This window comes from Meriones unguiculatus, chromosome 18 (genome assembly GCF_030254825.1).
Source record: "Meriones unguiculatus strain TT.TT164.6M chromosome 18, Bangor_MerUng_6.1, whole genome shotgun sequence".
In the NCBI taxonomy this organism is placed as follows: Eukaryota; Metazoa; Chordata; class Mammalia; order Rodentia; family Muridae; genus Meriones; species Meriones unguiculatus.
The window spans coordinates 4,156,807-4,176,263 of NC_083365.1; the positions used below are offsets into that span (position 1 = coordinate 4,156,807).

The 19,457-nt window shown below is 37.8% G+C and overlaps 1 protein-coding gene and 1 pseudogene across 1 annotated transcript; both read left to right on the forward strand.

Annotated features, from left to right (window-relative positions):
- Positions 1-2,549: 2,549 nt before the first annotated feature.
- Positions 2,550-3,521, forward strand: LOC110541469 (olfactory receptor 8I2-like). Its single transcript, XM_021628212.1, has one exon. It carries the CDS (start codon positions 2,550-2,552, stop codon positions 3,519-3,521), a length of 972 nt encoding a protein of 323 aa, XP_021483887.1.
- A 9,355-nt stretch (positions 3,522-12,876) lies between these two features.
- On the forward strand, positions 12,877-13,824 carry LOC110541468 (olfactory receptor 8H1-like; annotated as a pseudogene).
- Positions 13,825-19,457: the final 5,633 nt, after the last annotated feature.

Below are 19,457 nucleotides of genomic sequence, written 5' to 3' on the forward strand. Positions count from 1 at the left end.
AATCCTGGAGCCTCAGTTTCTCCAAATTTAAAATCGTGTTTTCAATAATACACATCCTACATACTATTTTATCTGTTGTATATATTTGATTCAGAAAACTTTTCCAGTAAGGTTTATAAAGTAAATCATTTTTAAATCTTTTCATTGATTCTTTTTATATTTGACAGAAACTAAATTTTTTATGATTAATGTAAATACCACACTAAGGGAAGACAGAGTAATAAATATACATAAATAAAAACCATTTTATAAACCATTTAGATAGAGATTAGAAGAGGAAAGTCACTTTACTAGATACCTCATCATCAAATATAATTTTCAGAAACAAATGGCGAGAATGTCTCTATTGCTGGGCAATCATAGACTCTAAGGCCCAAAGACAGAAGGAGATACATCAATACAAAACTAATACATTCTTATGGACATTAACCAAAACTAATGTTTTATAAGTGTTTATAACAGCCTGCTTTTCATTTTAAAATCTTTAAATTAACAATAATTTGTTTATTTGTGAACAAAAATAACAAAATGGTGATATTACTGTGTTTCTCTATCCTGGCTTTTAAACACCATAGGTAGACAGTGAAAGCAAAAATCTCATACAATAATAATGTCTCCATTGAAGATATTTCCTTGCAATTTAGGTATAGACCTTAGAGTATAATTAAAATACAAACCTCAGGAGAGCTTATGTGGCAACTGGCAAGCTCCTTTATTAGGTGTGTTTAAGAGTTTGGAGAGGTGTGTGCATAAAAGTCTGTATAGCACAGATTGCTGTAGAAAATACTTTATTGTGCAGCCTTTTTAGAAATAAGCTGCCAACGAATCATTTTGAACATGAATGAATACAGGATAGAAGGAAATGATTGACTTAGTTAATTTAGCTTTTGTTTCTACTTCATCATGGATAGGCACATAAACATAACACCCAGAACTATCACATTATCACATTATCACATTTGTCAATATCATGATATATATATAAGGGCTTAGAATAGAGGAAAATAACTTTGTGCTAAATAACACCATCAACAGCGAAACTAATAATCATGGATCCAAAGCAATGTGGCTATGATACATGGAACTCAGAGCTTCAGTGGAGGTAAAGTAATAGATATAAAAGAAAATGATGGTAGTAGAAAGACAAATAGACCTTCTGTGAAAGTCTACGTAAGCATCATAATCTTTCCATGACCCATGGCAAGTATGTCTGTAGATTTGGCTATAAATAATTTCTATGCTTTTCACAGTAGATTACTTTTTCATTTTACAAATATGCATGTTCTAGTAGGTTATTAAGAAAGCTAGCTTAGTGACAGACAAGTGAATACACTGTCATTGAACAGCTTCACATTAAATAAACAAATATATAAGAACACTTGTGAGCATGAGGCCGATTAAATGTTTATTTAGACAAATAGTATTCAAGTCCCTCTGGCATGATGTGTTAAATATAAAACAAATTTACTTTAACTGTGTCTACTACTTTCACTTTTTCTTATGTGTTTCTCAGTGCATTAAAAAAGAACTGTCTCCCATTTTCATGAGATCACCTTTTAACTCCTTGGTTTAAATACTTGTTTTCAGCCTTTTCGCCATAGCTTTGGAACTCATGGACAGTGAATTTACTTCCTGATGTCATGTGTGCTGAAAATTGGATATTTTTATGTTCTCTGCATTCACGGGTGAAAGAATTAGGACCATGTTATAAATTAAATCTGCAGCAAGCCTTAAATCATCAATGGACAGAAAAGATAAGTGACAGAAAACAGAAACACGAAAAAATTTTTTATGTAAACAAAATTTGAGCTAATGTTTATAGTTTTCTAACATGAATACAAACTGAAATTTACTGATTCTGAGACAATATCAAATGTTTTCATCTTGTCCACAACTTACAAACTAGATGTTAAAAATTTAAGATTGAATATGAAATTATAACCAGATGCATGACTTATAGTTTGATTTTTAAAGCTTTATAGTTTCTCTTTAAAAGCTTTATATTTCCTAAGACAATAATATAATTACAATAAGTAAGTTGGTAGGGGTAAAATTATGCCCCAGTGATAGAGTTGGGTAGAAGCTAGTGTGGCTTAGCAGGAATGTCCTGTAACTATTACAGACATAATGTTTTGATATCTTAAAGTGTTAAAATGACCATCTGTCATCTTCTTTAAAAGAAGTAAGAAGCTGGAGATGTGGTTCAGAGGTTAGGTGCACCTGTTTTTCCTTCAACGGACTGGAGTTTGGTGAATACCACCCACACCAGACAGCTCCCCACAGCATGGAACTTCAGCTCCCAGATTTTCAACTGCTCCTTGTGGCCTCCATTGAAACCTGTATGCAGGTACACATACACACACAGACAAAAAATTAAATTAATAAATATCACATTGTCTTTCAGCATTTACTAACTTCATTTTTCTCTCAATGCTGGAGGTTAAGCAAGCACTGCTTCTTGGGCCATTTGTCTTGAGAGTTTCTTTAACTTTTCTCATTGTTGATTCAAGGTTAAGTCAAGTTATCAAGTTAAGGTTGAGTCATCAAAAATGACAGAAAATAATTTCACAGAAGTGACACTCTTCATACTCAGTGGATTTTCGGGTCACCCAGAATTACAAGTCAGTTTTTTCTTAATATTCCCATTCATGTCTCTATTCACTGTGTTGAGCAACCTTGGGATAATCATATTAATCAGAATTGACTCTCATCTTCACACACCTATGTACTTTTTCCTCAGCAATTTAACGTTCATTGACATATGTTATTCTTCCATTGTAACACCCAAGGCACTAACTGATTTCCAGTCCACACAGAAATCGAGAGCGTTTATAGGCTGCTTTGTTCAAATGTACTTCTTTGTAGGTTTAGTGTGCACTGAGTGTTTCCTTCTGGAATCCATGGCCTATGACCGCTATGTAGCAGTCTGCAATCCCTTGCTCTATTCGGTGATTATGTCCCAGAAGGTGTGCAGCTGGCTGGGAGTAACACCATACATGACTGGCTTCACAAGTTCTCTGATATCCATCTGTGTGATAAGCAGTTTGCCCTTCTGTGATTCCTACATCAATCATTTCTTTTGTGATACCACAGCTCTTTTAGCCCTGTACTGTGTAGATGTCTTCAATACTGAACTGGTGATCTTTGTGCTAGCTGGGTTGACACTTCTCAGTTCTCTCCTCATCATCACCATCATTTACCTGACCATCATCTCAGCAATCCTGAGGATCCAGTCTGCAGCTAACAGGTGGAAGGCTTTTTCTACCTGTGCCTCTCACCTCACAGGGGTCACTGTCTTCTACGGCTCCTTGATTTTCACCTATTTGCAACCTGATAACACATCATCCCTCACAGAAGCGCAGGTAGCATCTGTGTTCTACGCCATTGCCATCCCCACACTGAAAGCACTGATCTACAGGCTGAGAAACAAAGATGTGAAAAATGCTCTTCTGAGAGTCAGCCACAGAATTTTTTTTTCTGTGACAAACCATGAAAATTGCAATTTAAAAAGACCTGGGTAGTATCCACTTATAAGTGAGTATATACCATGTGTGTCTTTCTGCTTCTAGGATACTCATTCAGGATGATCTTTTCTACTTCTCACCATTTGCCTGCAAATTTCATGATTTTCTTGTTTTTAATTGCTGAGTAATATTCCATTGTGTAATAAGCTAGGGTCAGATGGAAGGGGAAGAGGACCTCCCTATCAGTGTACTTAAAGAGGGGCATGAGAGGAGAAAAGAGAAGGAGGGTGGGATTGGGAGGGAATGAGGAAGGGGGCTACAGCTGGGATAAAAAGCGAAAAATGTAATTAATGTAAAAAATTAAAATTTAATTTAAAAAAACCTGGATAATTTCCAACAGTTACTTCAATGGTTAGAGTAATTTCAAAAGAAATAACACAAAATTATTAAGAACATATGGTTGCTGGGCACAATGCTGAGTACGGGAGAAGAATGCTGAGCCATTAAACCACAGCAGTTACAGTTTTCACCTGTGATACGTGCTTTGTGTCCTTGAGTCACAGACTATTGCTCAGTTGACTTGCAACATTTCTACTTTATTATACTCTAGAATGATGAACATTTATTAAAATTCTATCTATATTTATGTTTTATATTTATTTGGTATTAGAAAACTCATGAGTATAGAGTTCTATAACATTGTTTAAGGGTGTCAAAATTGCATCTCTACAATATTCTTGAAATATTTTATTGACACATTGAATTTGGCATAACTAAGTGTAAATATATTACTTCTGTTATTGTGGGTTTTTTTTTTTTTGTGTGTGTGTGTGTGTGTGTGTGTGAATGTTTAGGATGAGGAAGTGACTTCCCAAAGTGTTATATAATGTGTTTATGACCTTACCTAATTAGTCAGCTGGTTTGGAATTATCACATCTTTACATTTTAATAAGCATCTCATAAAGAGAATCTACCTTCATTCTTAGGAATGTAGATGCTGGTGTTCATATGTGTATTCTTGCATTATTCCACAAATAATTTGAAATACTAATATTAATTAGTATTAGTAAAACTATGTTTAACAATCTACATTCTTGTGATTGATATATCACCTTTCTGTACATAGGACAGAAAAGCAACAGTTCTTTTATTCTTCTTTTTTTTTTTTTCTTTTTGGTGCTTCATTGTACAAATCAAGATTAGCATGCTAGTTGTCTCAAACAACTCTGTTATTTCTTTGTGGAGAAAACATTCAAAATCCTTCCTGTTGTTTTGAAATGTACAGTACATCATCTGAAAACACTGGCTATGACAGTATTTCTCCTATTTAGCTGTGAGTTAGTACTCATTGAACAACAATTTACCCCCCCCACTTCCTACATTTCCCAGCCACTGACAACCAGCATTTAATGCTTATGCTTAACTTTTTTTTTTTTTTTAGCAAAGTGGTTTTATTAAAAGGTAAGTGGCTGGCTGTAGTGGTGCACGCTTTTATTGATTGATTGATTGATTGATTACACTTTATTCACTTTATATCCCCTCTGTGGTTCCCTCCCTCTTCCTTCCCAATCCCTCCCTTCTTTCCCCCTCTGCACGAATACCCCTCCCCAAGTCCACTGATAGGGGAGGTCCTCCTCTCCTTCCTTCTGATCTTAGTCTATAAGGTCTCATCAGGAGTGGCTGCATTGTCTTCTTCTGCGGCCTGGTAAGGCTGCTCCCCCTCTCAGGGGGAGGTGATTAAAGAGCAGGACAATCAGTTCATGTCAGAGATAGTCCCTGTTCCTATTATTATGGAACCCACTTGGACACTGAACTGCCATGGGCTACATCTGTGCAGGGGTCCTAGGTTATCTCCATGCATGGTCCTTGGTTGGAGTATCAGTCTCAGGAAAGACCCCTGTAGTCAGACTTTTTGGTTCTGTTGCTCTCCTTGTGGAGTTCCTGTCTTCTCCAGATCTTACTGTTTCCCTCTTCTTTCATAAGATTCCCTGCACTCTCTGCCCAAAGGTTGGCCATAAGTCTCAGCATCTGCATTGATAGTCTGCAGGGCAGAGCCTTTCAGAGGTCCTCTGTGTCAGGCTCCTGACTTGTTCCCTCTTTTTTCCTTCTTCTGATGACCATCCTCTTTGCCTTCCTGGACAGGGATTGAGCATTTTGGCAAGAGTCCTCTCTCTTGATTAGTTTCTTTAGGTGTACAGATTTTAGTACATTTATCCTATATTATATGTCTATATGAGTGAGTATATAGCGTGTGTGTCTTTCTGCTTCTGGGATAGCTCACTCAGGATAATCTTTTCAAGATCCCACCATTTACCTGCAAATTTCATGATTTATTTGTTTTTTATTGCTGAGTAATATTCCACTCTGTAGATGTACCACAATTTCTGTATCCATTCTTCAGTTGAGGGACATTTGGGTTGTTTCCAGGTTCTGGCTATTACAAATAAAGCTGCTACAAACATGTTTGCGCTAATATCCTTATTGTGTCTTTTATTCTTCTTTATGAGAATAAAGTGTTTTGTTTTGTTTTTTACCAAAAGTATATTTAAACATCCATATGTGCTAATTTAAGATATTTACCTTCTTTAGGCACTTTCTACCCATATGTCTATTATTTTTCTTTTACCTCTATAACCTGTAATGGTGAGCTTTTACAAGTATGTCTGTTTCTGTTCTTTAGTCATTTCTTTTGGCTTGCTACTTCAGATCTCTTTTTTTTTCCCATACTAGATTATTAAAACCTCATTTTTTTATCCTGTGTGCTCTACCAGTAGGATGTACTACTTGTTGAAAAGTGAGAAAAGACACTAAATTTAAATGTGTTGCACTGGCCTTTTAAACAATGCTACTTTCACACCCAGTGTGTTAGATCTTGAATAGCTTTGTAATGTTTCTCTTATTCAACAGCATTCTTAAAGTATGCATTCTTTTGTCCATCTTTAAAGTGTATTTTTTTTTTTTTTTGTATAAAGCAAAAGTACATGACAGGAGACTACCACAAAGGGCCTCTGAAATACTCTACCCAGTAAAGTATCGAAGCAGATGCTGAGAGTCATAAAACAAACATTAGGCAGAGTGTAGGGAATCTTATGAAAGAAGGGGAAGATAGAAAGACCTGGGGGGGGACAGGAGCTCCACAAGGAGACAAACAGAACCAAAAAATCTGGGCAAAGGGATCTTTTCTGAGACTGATACTCCAAACAAGGACCATGCATGGCAATAACCTAAAACGCCTGCACAGATGTAGCCCATGGCAGCTCAGTCTCCAAATGGGTTCCCTAGTAAGGGAACAGGGACTGTCTCTGACATGAACCCAGTGGCTGGCTCTTTGATCACCTCCCCTTGAGAGGGGTGCAGCCTTACAAGCCACAGAGGAAGACAATGCAGCCAGTACTGATGAGACCTGATAGACTAAGGTAAGAGGGAAGGGGAGGAGGACCTCCTCTGTAAGTGGACTTGGGGAGGGGCATGGGAGATGAGGGAGGGTGAGATTTGGAGGGTATGAGGGAGCTGGTATACAAATTGAATAAACTGTAATCATAAAAAATAAATTAATTTTTAAAAAGTAGTAACTTTTAATTTACTTCAATTCAAAATATATTTCAGGGATTACTGAGAAACAAATTTGTAAGTGAAAAGAAATTGAATGAAAATTCTTCTGATCATATGTATTTTGGTTCATTCTTGTACTTTAAGTTTCTAACCAAAATCTTACTGTATTGCAAAATGTTAAATGTAATATGAAGAGATATTGAAATGGTAAAAATATAAGGCTATCCTAGTTACCCTGAGTTAATCACTCTCTAATATATAAATAAATTTATCTCACATTAGATATCAGCTATATATACTCTCATTACATTTATTAATTTCTTTTAAAAAACTCATATTTATTAATTTATTTTTACAATTTTAAATATGAATTAAAAATATAATATTGGCTATAGTAAATAAAATTAGGCAAACATATAATTGTGTGCTCACATAAGTGTTATGTACCCACAGAAGGAAGATAATTGAGAAAAATTAAAATTATGTTAGCAAAATATCAAGAATAAGTTTGAATTTTCTATTTACTTTTGAAATCTATTGCAGTCTAACTTTTTTAAAATTAACATGTCTACTCCTTTGAGAAAAAATCTTTCAAATACAATAAAAATTAATTTTCCGTCTTAATGATATGAGGCTGAAAATAACAAGTATTTTTCTGAACATTTCTTTTTACTCTAGAAAACGACTTGATCATTATGCAATACAAAAACTCTATAATAACTAGGTTATTTGAAAAGCAAATAGATATTTTTTTAATATAAAGTGTCAGAAATGAAGACTCAGTAAGGGTTTGGTTCATGGAAGAAATTCTGAGAAAACAAGCTATTGCTCATTTTTCCTCCGCCTATTGACCTTGAAATTGTGGCAAGCACACTCCACCGGACACTGTTCCCTAAGGACACGCTCACTTCATACGAGGCGTCCTGCCTCATCAGGATGAGAAGCATTGTACTCTGAGGAGTGCTAAGTATTTGACATACTCTGGAGACAGAATGTATTAAAATTTTCACTTAACCTAGACTCAAACAAAAGTTAGTGGTTGATTGTCTTCATCATTATTAAAAAATGAATGCACAAAATTACAAAAATAATCACTCCAAGAAAAACAAACCATATGTTACAGAACTGTACAATTCTTTTAAAAGCTTTCATGCTTTAGGAAACTTAATGTTAAAGCATTTATAAACTATCATCTGGAAGAAGTGTGCTCATAACCCTTGCCTCACAGTAAGTATCCTCAAATTTACTTAGAAGGTTTTAGACCAATTTGTTTGTGTTGTAACATGAACAGTGTTGGTATTTGCAGAAACAGAAATGAAGTGTTGAAATTGTCAGGGTCTACATTCAGTGTAAATCTATATAAGTACTTTTTCTCAATTTGGTTTAGAATGATCAAGTGTTTTAATGCCTGGAATTCTTACATATCACAACAGAGTGACTTAAGATTGAAATTTATTTAGAATATGCTAAATTATTTTTAGATTAAAGGGAAATTAAATAATATGTTGTAGATGTTCCCCATTATTGTTGATTAATTATACAGCCTGACTTTATTTTGTTTAAAATCCTGTAAATTTTTGGACTGAAAATCTGTGTAGACTCACACTACTTTAATTGATCTTCCTTCAGACAACTATGCTTAGCTCCTTTCACTTGCTAGTTGTTTATTAAATATGTAGGTAACTGCAATGCCTGTAGTATCACCTATCATGACTATTAAATGTATTCAGGAAGGAAACACTGTGGAAAAAAAGACTTTCTTCTAATTCTGAGGTATGTCATATTTGTACTCCAAAATGCTTAATTCAAACTCTGAGCTTTAGCTCCATACAAGTGCTTATTAAGATTTTAATTTAGGAGGAAAAGGCATAGTTTAGTGAATCAGAGCACCAGCTGCTCTTTTAGATCTGTGTTCAATTCAGAACATCTGCCAGGCAGCTCACACCTGACTGTAACTACAATTCTCTGAAATCTGACTCCCACTTCTATCTTCCATACACACTTCAAGCATGTGTCACACAAACACACATTCAGAAAAAGTACTAATAAGCATACAGCAACAATAAAGACTTTTTTTCCATAATTTTATTTTTCTCATTAGTTACATTTTGTTAATTCTGTATCCCAGCTGTATCCCTCATTCCCTCCCCAATCCCACCCTCCCTCCCTCATCTCCTCCCTGCCCCTTTCCAAATCCACTAATAGGGGAGGACCTCCTCCCCTTTCATATGACTCGCTTTTGTCAGGTATTTTCCGGACTGGCTGCAAAGTCGTCCTCTGTGGCCTAACAATACTGCTCCTCCCTTGGGAGGTGGGGAGGTCAAAGAGCCAGTCATTGAGTTCGTGTTAGAAATAGTCCTTGTTCCCCTTACTATGGGAAACCAATTGATTACTGAGCTATCACGGGTCACATCCGAGCAGAGGTTCTAGGTTTTATCCTCTCATGGACTTTGGTTGAGTGTCCATCTCAGAAAAGACCCTGTGCCCAGATACGTTTGGTCCTTGTGGAGCTCCTATCCTTTCCATATCAAACTCCCCTTCTTTCATATGATTCCCTGCACTCTGCCGAAGGTTTGGTTATGAGTCTTAGTATCTATTTTGGAGCACTGCTAGGTAGAGTCTTTCAGATGCTTTCTGCGGTAGACTCCTGTCATATGTTCAATGCATATCCCAGTTGTCTTTCTAAATGAGGATTGATCATCATACCCCATGTCTGCTTTCTTGATTATCTTCTTTAGGTGTATAGATTTCATTATGTTTATCCTATCTTTTAGGTCTATATAAGCGAGTATATTCCATGTTTGTCTTTCTCCTTCTGGGATACTTCACTCAGAATGATCTTTTCTAGATCCCACCATTTGCCTGCAAATTTCATGATTTCCTCCTTTTTGATTGCTGAGTAGTATTCCATTGTGTAGAAATACCACAATTTCTGTATCCATTCCTCCAATGATGGACATCTGGGTTGTTTCCAGGTTCTGGCTATTACAAATAAAGCTGCTACAAACATGGTTGAGCAAATGTCCTTATTGTGTACTTGAGCAAATTTTGGGTATATGCCTAGCAGTGGTATAGCTGGGTCTTGAGGAAGCGCTATTCCTAATTGTCTGAGAAAGCGCCAGATTGACTTCCAAAGTGGTTGTACCAGATTACATTCCCACCAGCAATGGAGGAGGGTTCCCCTTTCTCCACAACCTCTCCAACATGTGTTGTCATTTGTGTTTTTCATCTTGGCCATTCTGATGGGTGTAAGGTGAAATCTTAGGGTTGTTTTGATTTGCATTTCCCTAATGGCTAATGACGTTGAGCATTTCTTTAAGTGTTTCTCTGCCATTCTATATTCCTCTACAGAGAATTCTCTGTTTAGCTCTGTTCCCCATTTTTTAATTGGATTACTTGTTTTGCTGCTTTTCGGCTTCTTCAGTTCTTTATATATACTGGATATTAGCCCTCTGTCAGATAGAGGGTTGGTGAAGATTCTTTCCCAATCTGTAGGCAGTCGTTTTGTTTTGATGACGGTGTCCTTTGCTTTACAGAAGCTTTTCAGTTTCATGAGGTCCCATTTATTGATTGTTGCTCTTAAAGCCTGTGCTGTTGGAGTTCTGTTCAGGAAGTTGTCTCCTGTGCCAATGAGTTCTAGGCTGTTCCCTACTTTTTCTTCTAACAGATTTAGCGTATCTGGTTTTATGTTGAGGTCTTTGATCCACTTGGACTTTAGTTTTGTGCAGGGTGATAAATGTGGATCTATTTTCATTTTTCTGCATGTAGACATCCAATTAGACCAGCACCATCTGTTGAAGATGCTATCTTTTTCCCATTGAATGGTTTTGGCTGCTTTGTCAAAAATTGAGTATTCATAGGTACGTGGGTTTATTTCTGGGTCTTCAATTCGGTTCCATTGATCCTCCTTTCTGTTTCGATGCCAATACCATGCAGTTTTTATTACTATTGCTCTGTAGTACAGCATGAGATCAGGAATGGAGATACCTCCAGATGATCTGTTCTTGTATAGGGTTGTTTTGGAGATTCTAGGTTTTTTGTTTCTCCATATGAAGCTGAGAATCTTTTTTTCAAGGTCTGAAAAGAATTGAGTTGGTATTTTGATGGGAATTGCATTGAATCTGTAGATTGCTTTTGGCAGGATGGCCATTTTCACCATGTTAATCCTACCAATCCATGAGCATGGGAGATCTTTCCATCTTCTGAGATCTTCTTCAATTTCTTTCTTCAGAGACTTGAAGTTTTTCTCAAACAGGTCTTTCACTTGCTTGGTTAGTGTCACCCCAAGGTACTTATGTTATTAGTGGCTATTGTGAAGGGTGTTGTTTCCCTAATTTCTTTCTCAGCCCTTTTGTCTTTGGTATACAGGAGGGCTTCTGATCTTTTTGAGTTAATTTTGTATCCTGCCATTTTGCTGAAGGTGTTTATCAGCTGAAGGAGTTCTCTGGCTGAATTTTTGGGGTCACTCATGTATACTATCATATCATCTGCCAATAGTGACACTTTGACCTCTTCCTTTCCAATTTGTATCCCCTTGATCTCCTTTAGTTGTCTTATTGCTCTGGCTAAGACTTCAAGTACTATGTTGAAGAGATATGGAGAGAGTGGGCAGCCTTGTCTTGTCCCTGATTTCAGTGGGATTGATTTAAGTTTCTCTCCATTGAGTTTGATGGAAGACTTTTAATTTTCCACATTGTCAAAGAAATAACATGGCCTTTGTTAAATGTCGACATACTGAAGTAGTCCTTTGGGATTGATTTTCTTTTAAAACCTCATACTTCTCAGCTTTTTTTTTTTTCAATGCAGTTTACTCAGGAACCTTGAACAATCCTCGGACCCTGGGGAAAGCCAGCCCACAGCTTAAATAGCCTCTGGGTAGCCAACCTAGGCGTGCCACGTGGGCAATGCAGATAGGTCCACATACATGGAAGCAAGCCAGATCCTCAGCCTTAGCCAAATGTGGAGACCTCTACTCTTGCCTGATGCATCTAAAACTTCTCAGCTTTTTAATGTGAAAATTAAAAACTTCCCCTCATAGTCATGAAAAAGGAATAATAATAATAATAATAATAATAAATAAATAAACAGTGTCTATGAGTTATAAATTAACTAGGCAGACAATTTTATGTTGCAACATTTTCAATTTTATTCCAACTTTAAATTCTAACTTTAATTGAAAGGGACAGGAACAGGAATGATAAAGTGAACTGTCATCTTTTGTGGTATCATGCCTGAAATGAAAATTTAATATTGGCATTTCTCATCAAATATTTTAAGATAAAATTTGTGTTCATGACATAGAATACAAATCTCTACTTTCCTCACCTTCTAAGGTATAAGACTATAATGCAAATGTTCTACTTCCATCTCAACACACACACTATGAAATCTTTTTGTACACAAAGTCTGCTACATTCTAGAAATTTTAAGTAGCCAAGCCTTTTTGCTTTCCTTCATTTCCTTGGCAAGAATTCTTTTCACATTAACCAGTCTTGAAAGACTTTGACATTAAACCCTTGTCAATGGGGAAGAAATAAGATGCAACCTGCCTCAAACCAATGTCTTAGGGTGCTTTATTCCAAGCACAGCATCTTGATTAAGAGGAAAATTCTACTGTGTTCAGACACTTCATTTGGAGTAAATTCTCATTCTTTGTGACCCTGGATGGTCTCATAACATTCCTAAATGCTAATTTACATCTGCATCAATATCTGACAACTTATCTTTTAGTATTTTATAAATTATGAATTTCTTGGAAATACAAATCTAAATATACTCTATAAATATTTGTAATTCTTAATCCAAACACATCTCTTACTAAAATCATTTTTCATTTCTCATCAGTGTGGGACTATTCACTATGAACCCCTGGAATCACACAAGTGAGGCTGACTTCATGCTGATGGGACTGACAGACTCCAGGGAGATCCAGCTGGTCCTCTCTGTGCTGTTTCTCCTGATATACCTGGTCACTGTGCTGGGGAACATTAGCATGATACTGATCATCCATCTAGATGCCCAGCTTCACACTCCAATGTATTTCTTCCTTACCCACCTGTCATTCCTTGACCTCAGTTACTCCACCACCATCACACCTAAAACCTTAGAGAACCTGCTGACTTCCATCAAGAACATTTCTTTTATGGGCTGCTTCACTCAGCTGTAATTTTTTGTCCTGTTTGGAGGTGCTGAATGTTTTCTTCTTTCCTCCATGGCCCATGACCGCTATGTAGCTATCTGCAACCCTCTGCACTACCCAGTTGTCATGTCCACAAGACGATGCCATGCCCTCCTCACTGGTTCCTACATGATGGGAGCTGTAGATTCCTCTGTCAACGCACTTTGTCTAAGCAGGATGAATTTCTGCAGGTCTCTTATCATCAATCATTTTTTCTGTGACACACCTGCAATTTTAGCCCTGTCCTGCAGTGACACCTATGTCATTGAAATGGTAATAATCATTTTCTCGGGTTCAATGCTAATGGCATCCCTTCTCACCATATCAGTGTCTTATGCATCCATTCTCTCTACCATCTTGAAAATCAGTTCTGCTTCAGGAAAGCAAAAAGCCTTCTCCACTTGTGCCTCTCATCTCCTGGCAGTCACCATATTTTATAGTACTATGATCTTCACTTATTTAAAACTAAAGAAGTCCTATTCTTTGGGAAAAGATCAAGTGGCTTCTGTTTTCTATACCATTGTGATCCCCATGCTTAATACACTTATTTATAGTCTCAGAAACAAAGATGTGAAAAGTGCTGTCAGTAGAGTTATCAAGAAAAGGAGCGGCTCCAGGCAGTTAAGATAAGATCAGAGGTCAGCACTTAGACTTCACTCTTTCTATTTCCTTTCTGCTGTTAGGTCTTTTCTTGTTTTCCACTGAACACTCATTTTATGTTTTATTTAAATTTGTGTTGAGCTTTTCTTTGCATAGTACAACTTGATATTAGATATTATTAAGGAAACATTTTAGAAAGCTAGAAAATAATATGAAATAATAAAACATAAAATCTGTAGTCTAAATATGTTTGTTTTAAAGACAAGTGTTTGAAAAATTAGAAACAATGATCTTTTTCTCAAAATGATATTGTGTGATATTCTATATATTCTATAACTTTAGAGAATTGTAGAGCAATGACTTGAACAAAGACAAAAAGGGTGTTCAGTTTCTAATATCAAGGAGGAATCCACAGAATGGTTGTTTTTGAACCAAGAATTATGAGTTTTGGACTCATAATTCTGAGTTCTAGTATATTTCAGCTTTTGATTATTAGGATACTAAAGTTTAAGGCTATCTCCTCTGGGGGGGTGAAGGCTCATCAGTTAGGACCACATACTGCTGTGACAAAGTACCCAAGATTCGTTTCTAGCACCTACATCAAGTGGCTTGCACCTTAACCTCCATTGCACCTCCAGGGGAGCCAATGCTTCCGATTTTACATGCACTTAGCTACAGCGACACAGCCACACACACACACACACACACACACACACAGAGAGAGAGAGAGAGAGAGAGAGAGAGTTGAAAATAAATTAAGTTTTAAAAAGACTGCTTTCCCTGCACTCTGCCCCAAGTTTGGCTGTGAGTCTCAGTCTCTGCTTTGATACCCTGCTGGGTAGAGTCTTTCAGAGGCCCTCTGTGGTAGACTCCTGTCCTGTTTCCTGTCTTCTCCTACTTCCGATGTCTATCCTGTTTGCCTTATGAATGAGAACTGAACATCTTCCCTAGGGTCCTCCTGTTGTTTAGCTTCTTTAGGAGTATAGATTTTAGTATGTTTTCTATATTATATGGCTAATATCCACTTATAAGTGAGTATGTGCTATGTGTGTCTTTCTGCTTCTGGGTTACCTCACATAAGATAATCTTTTTCTAGTTCCATCCATTTGCCTGAAATTTTTGTGATTTCCTTGTTTTTAATTGCTGAGTAGTGACCTTACACCTGTCAGAATGGCCAAGATCTCTCTCTTTCTCTCTCTCACTTTCTCCCCCTTCTCCATCTCCATTCAATGTGTCTTTCATATAACATCTGATGTGTGCATCATTTTAAAAATAATTATACTACTGACAATGTCCTAAACAGAAGGTCACCAGGAAACAAAAGGAAATTTATCAGGTAAACAGAAGTCTAAGGAAAGCCATTACATTCCCTATGTTACTCAAATGGTCAGCTAGCTTGGGCAAGGGCATCTAGTTCCTGATTAACCCAAACAGCCTGCTGGAACTTCCAGGCTTTTCCAACCTTTCTTCCCCTACCTACCTGACTCCTTAAAACTGACTTTCTGTTCCACTCACCTACCCTGATGACATAATCCAGCAGTTTGTTTTCCTACATGAACTATATTTTACCCACTGAGAAGTCTTGTGAGTTCATTTCACTGAACCTCATCCATACTGTCTGAAATGTGAGAAAAAGGGAGAGAGAAAGAAATGTAGACAGAGGGAGCAGACAGACAGAAAGGCAGACACATACAAAAACACAGAGGAGGGAGATGCTTAGAGAAAAAAGACTAATAGAGCATAGAAAACTGTGAACAGGTAACTGGCTTCCCAATGACTGATGAATATAAAGTAGCTACAATCATTTTGTTCACTGTTGGGATAAAGACCAAGATAAGTGGCTGAAGGACCCATTTAACAAAAGCATACCTGGCCTTTCTCTGTCCTGTGTGTTATAGAGAATGGCTGGTACAGCCTACCTCTGCTCAGACCTTTCCAGCCCAAGAGCTCAGCCTCCCCTCCTCCAAAAGCACTTCCCTATATAACCCAGACCTCGCTCTCTGTCTCTGAATTCTGAATTTAATTTTCCTCTCTCTCTGAGCCTCCTCTGCTCCCATCTTTGTAGTTCTCGAGTAGCAACTCCATTGATCCCAGCTCCTGGACTCTGTCCTCTTTCTGTGAGGTCTGTGAACCTGAGAGCTGCCCCAATAAACCTGCATTTACACTTTTGTTTTGTTTTCTGTTTTTTTTTATTCATTTATTCTTTTATTAATTAAAGTTTATTCACTCTTAATTTAGCTTGAATTAGCCTCACTTAATTGGTGGAGGTAACCTATCGCTCAGAACTTACAATACATCAAACAATATTGGATATATTTTATAGAAACAAAGTTTATTTTTACAAATGATTTCCCCAGTAAGTGCCAGCAAACGTAAATTTTATTAAGGGAAAATAAAAGGGTTTCTTTAGATATATATGTTTAATTTTATATTAGTTTATTAACTTTATATCCTGAGGGTGATCCCTCTCTCCCCTCCCCTTCCAGCCCCTCCCACTTTCCCTACCTCCTTTTCCCCCACTCCCTTTCCCCCCAAAAAAGAGAGCATCCCCTGTAGAGAGCTGCTTGTTTGTCAAGCTGCTTTGTTATTGAGTATTAAGGAAAAAAATGTGTTTTCACCCTGGCCTTCACCTTAGACAGAAATAAGAGGATGTTCTGCCAACTTCCTTAAAACTTATTTGGGTGACCTTGGACTGTGTCTGCTATAGGAAAGTACTTTCAGAAAACAAGTCTGGCAGTTCCACAGATTTCTTTCTTGTATTGATGTGGCTTGTTTTTACTTTGCCTAAACAGGAATTGTGGAATAAACTGTCTTACTGACAGCCCTCTCGATCTGATCCCATGTGTAGTGTGACTTGCTTTAATTATTTCAATCCTCACTCCTTCCTCGGGAACTGTTTGACTCTACCAGCACTCTCCTACCCACTGTATTAACCTTCCCCAGCACAAGTCACATCAGGACTGCTCTTACATTCCTCCCTAAGGTCAGGCAAGGCAGCCCTGCTAGAGGGAAGTGATCCAAAAGCAGGCAATTGAGTCCATGTTAGAACCACCACCCCCCTCCACTCACCAGGCACCACATATGAATTCCAACCTACCCTATGGCTACATGTGTGCAGGTTGCCTAAGACCAGACCATGCATGTTCCTTAGTTATGTCTCAGTCTCAGTAGCCCCATGGGACTGTGTTAGTTGTCTCTGTTGGTCTTCTTGTTGGGTCTCTGTCCCCTCCGGGTCCTTCCATCTTTCCCCAACACTTCTACAGGACCTACAGAGCTCTGTCCCATGCTTGGTTGCAAGTTCCAGAATCTCCCAGAGGACAGTCAAATTAGGCTACTTTCTGAAATTGTAGGTGTAAGACTCGTGGGAGTTGTATGTTACTGGGGAAGCTCTCCAGTGAGGCACAGAGAGAGACTAGGATCTATGCAAACAGCAAGAGGTTTATTGAAACTAACATGTTGGGGTCTCCTGCACCCTAAGGAGAGGCGACCCCAAGGAACAAAAGCTTTGGATTTTTATAGGGAATTTTGGAATAGCAACAGGGCAATTTTTCATTGGTGGATATTTTGGGTGTGACTACACTTACTCAGGGTTAAGCTGCCTGCTTTTCAGTTTCTCTAAGGATTGCCTGCCCCCACCTGTGTCCTTGGGGGCTTTTCTAGCAACAGTCTGTGTGACTGTTCCAAGGATTGCCTGCATCTATGTCCTTAGAGCTTTCCAGCAACTGTCTGACTGTCTGTGAGGTTTGAGTCCCGGGGCAGGGGGCAGAGGGAAGAGGGTACACTCTGCACTTGACAATTAGTGGAAAGTTCCCAGTTTTCCCAGTTTTCTTGGTTGTTCTCAAGCTAAGTCCCATCATAGGTAAGTATCTATTAGTGTCAGGGGCTGTCTCTCTACCCTGAGGTTGGTTCCAGGCTGGGCCAAATATTATTTAGACTTTTCCTTTATCTTTATTCCCTCTTTATTCCTGCACTTCTTATAGGCAGGGTAACTTTTGGATCATGGGTTTTGGCGGTAGGTTGTTGTTGCCCTCCTTCTGTTATGCTCAGTTTGTGAGACCCCCAAAGACCACCAGGAGTCTATTCCACTGCAAACACATGAGGGTTTACTCAGTTCAAGCTGAGCTTGGGACACAAACCTTCCTGTTGAAGCAAGAGAGGAGTACAGCACTGAGGTCCAGGGGAACAGGGTTTTTAAAGCACAAAAAAAAAAAAACAGAAAACAAAAAACGCAAGTGGGGGTGAGTGAGGGGGCTCCAAGCCTTAGCATTACAAGATTGGGTAGGGAAGTTGACCTTTAGAATTATTATTTTAGGTGCCAAGACCATAAACGGTTCTGGCCAGGCCTTCTAGGCAGTTTGCCAGGAGATAGTATTACTCCCTGCAGCTGGCCAGACATATCTCATCATGCCCGTTTCTTTGTTTAAACTTGTGTCCAGGACCCGAGTTACGTGGCTCCAAAATTCGAATTTTAAATCTTGGATCTCTCACTTCCACTAGTCCCTCCTGGCTAGGAGGTGGTCATTCAGTCTTCGTGGTAGGATTTTAGGGGTCACTTATGTATGTTACCATATCATCTGTGAATAGTGATACTTTGAAATTTTCCTCTTCCAATTTCTATCTTCTTGATCTCCTTTACTTGTCTTATTGCTCTGGCTAGAACTTCAAGTACTGTGTTGAATAGATATGGAGAGAGGGGGCAGCCTTGTCTTTTCCCTGATTTTAGTGTGAACACTTTTAGTTTTTCTCTATTTAACTTGATGTTGGCTATTGGCTTGCTGTATGTTGTTTTTTTTCATGTTTAGGTATGTGCCTTGAATCCCTGATCTCTCCAAGACTGTAAACATGAACTGGTATTGGATTTTGTCACAGGCCTTTTCAGCATCCAATGAGATGATCATGTGGTATTTTTCTTTCAATTTGTTTATATAGTGGATTATGTTGATGGATTTTTGTATGTTGTACCATCCCTGCATTCCTGGAATAAAGCCAACTTAATCATGGTGGAAATTTTTAATATGTTCCTAGATTCTGTTTCCAAGTATTTTATGACTATTTTTGTACCAGTGTTCATGAAGAGATTGGTCTGAAATTCTCATTCTTTGTTGGGTCTTTCTGTGGTTTAGGTATCAGGGTAACTTTGGTCTCATAAAATGAGTTTGGGAGTGTGCTTTCTGTTTCTATTTTGAGGTACAGTTTGAGGGATATTGCTACTAGTTTTTCTTTGAAAGTCTGATAGAATCTTTTTACTTTCTAAGCAACTAAGCTAATTGTAATACTATGACTCTCTGGTCTTCAACCCCATCAGACACTTTAGAAGGAATAAAATTAATTACTTGAGTAAATAGAAAGTGTATGCTAGCAACTTTAAAAAAAAAAAAAAAAACAGAAAATTGGCAGAGACTGTTTGCTGCCTGAATAGCTACCTAAAACTCTCTCTAATGTTGGAGCATCATCTTCAGCCTTCTGGCCCAGTACATTTGACAGACATATATGTGCAGCAGGAATTATTTAAGACTTGCTTACCCTGTCTTCGCAGAGTTTGTCAGTCAACTTGGCCTGCATTTAAGCTTGCCCATTTTAGGCAGAATTCTGTCTGTATAAAGTGAGGGCATTTTCTTTACCTAAGTACCTGGTTTGCTGCATTGGAAACAATCTCCATGTGG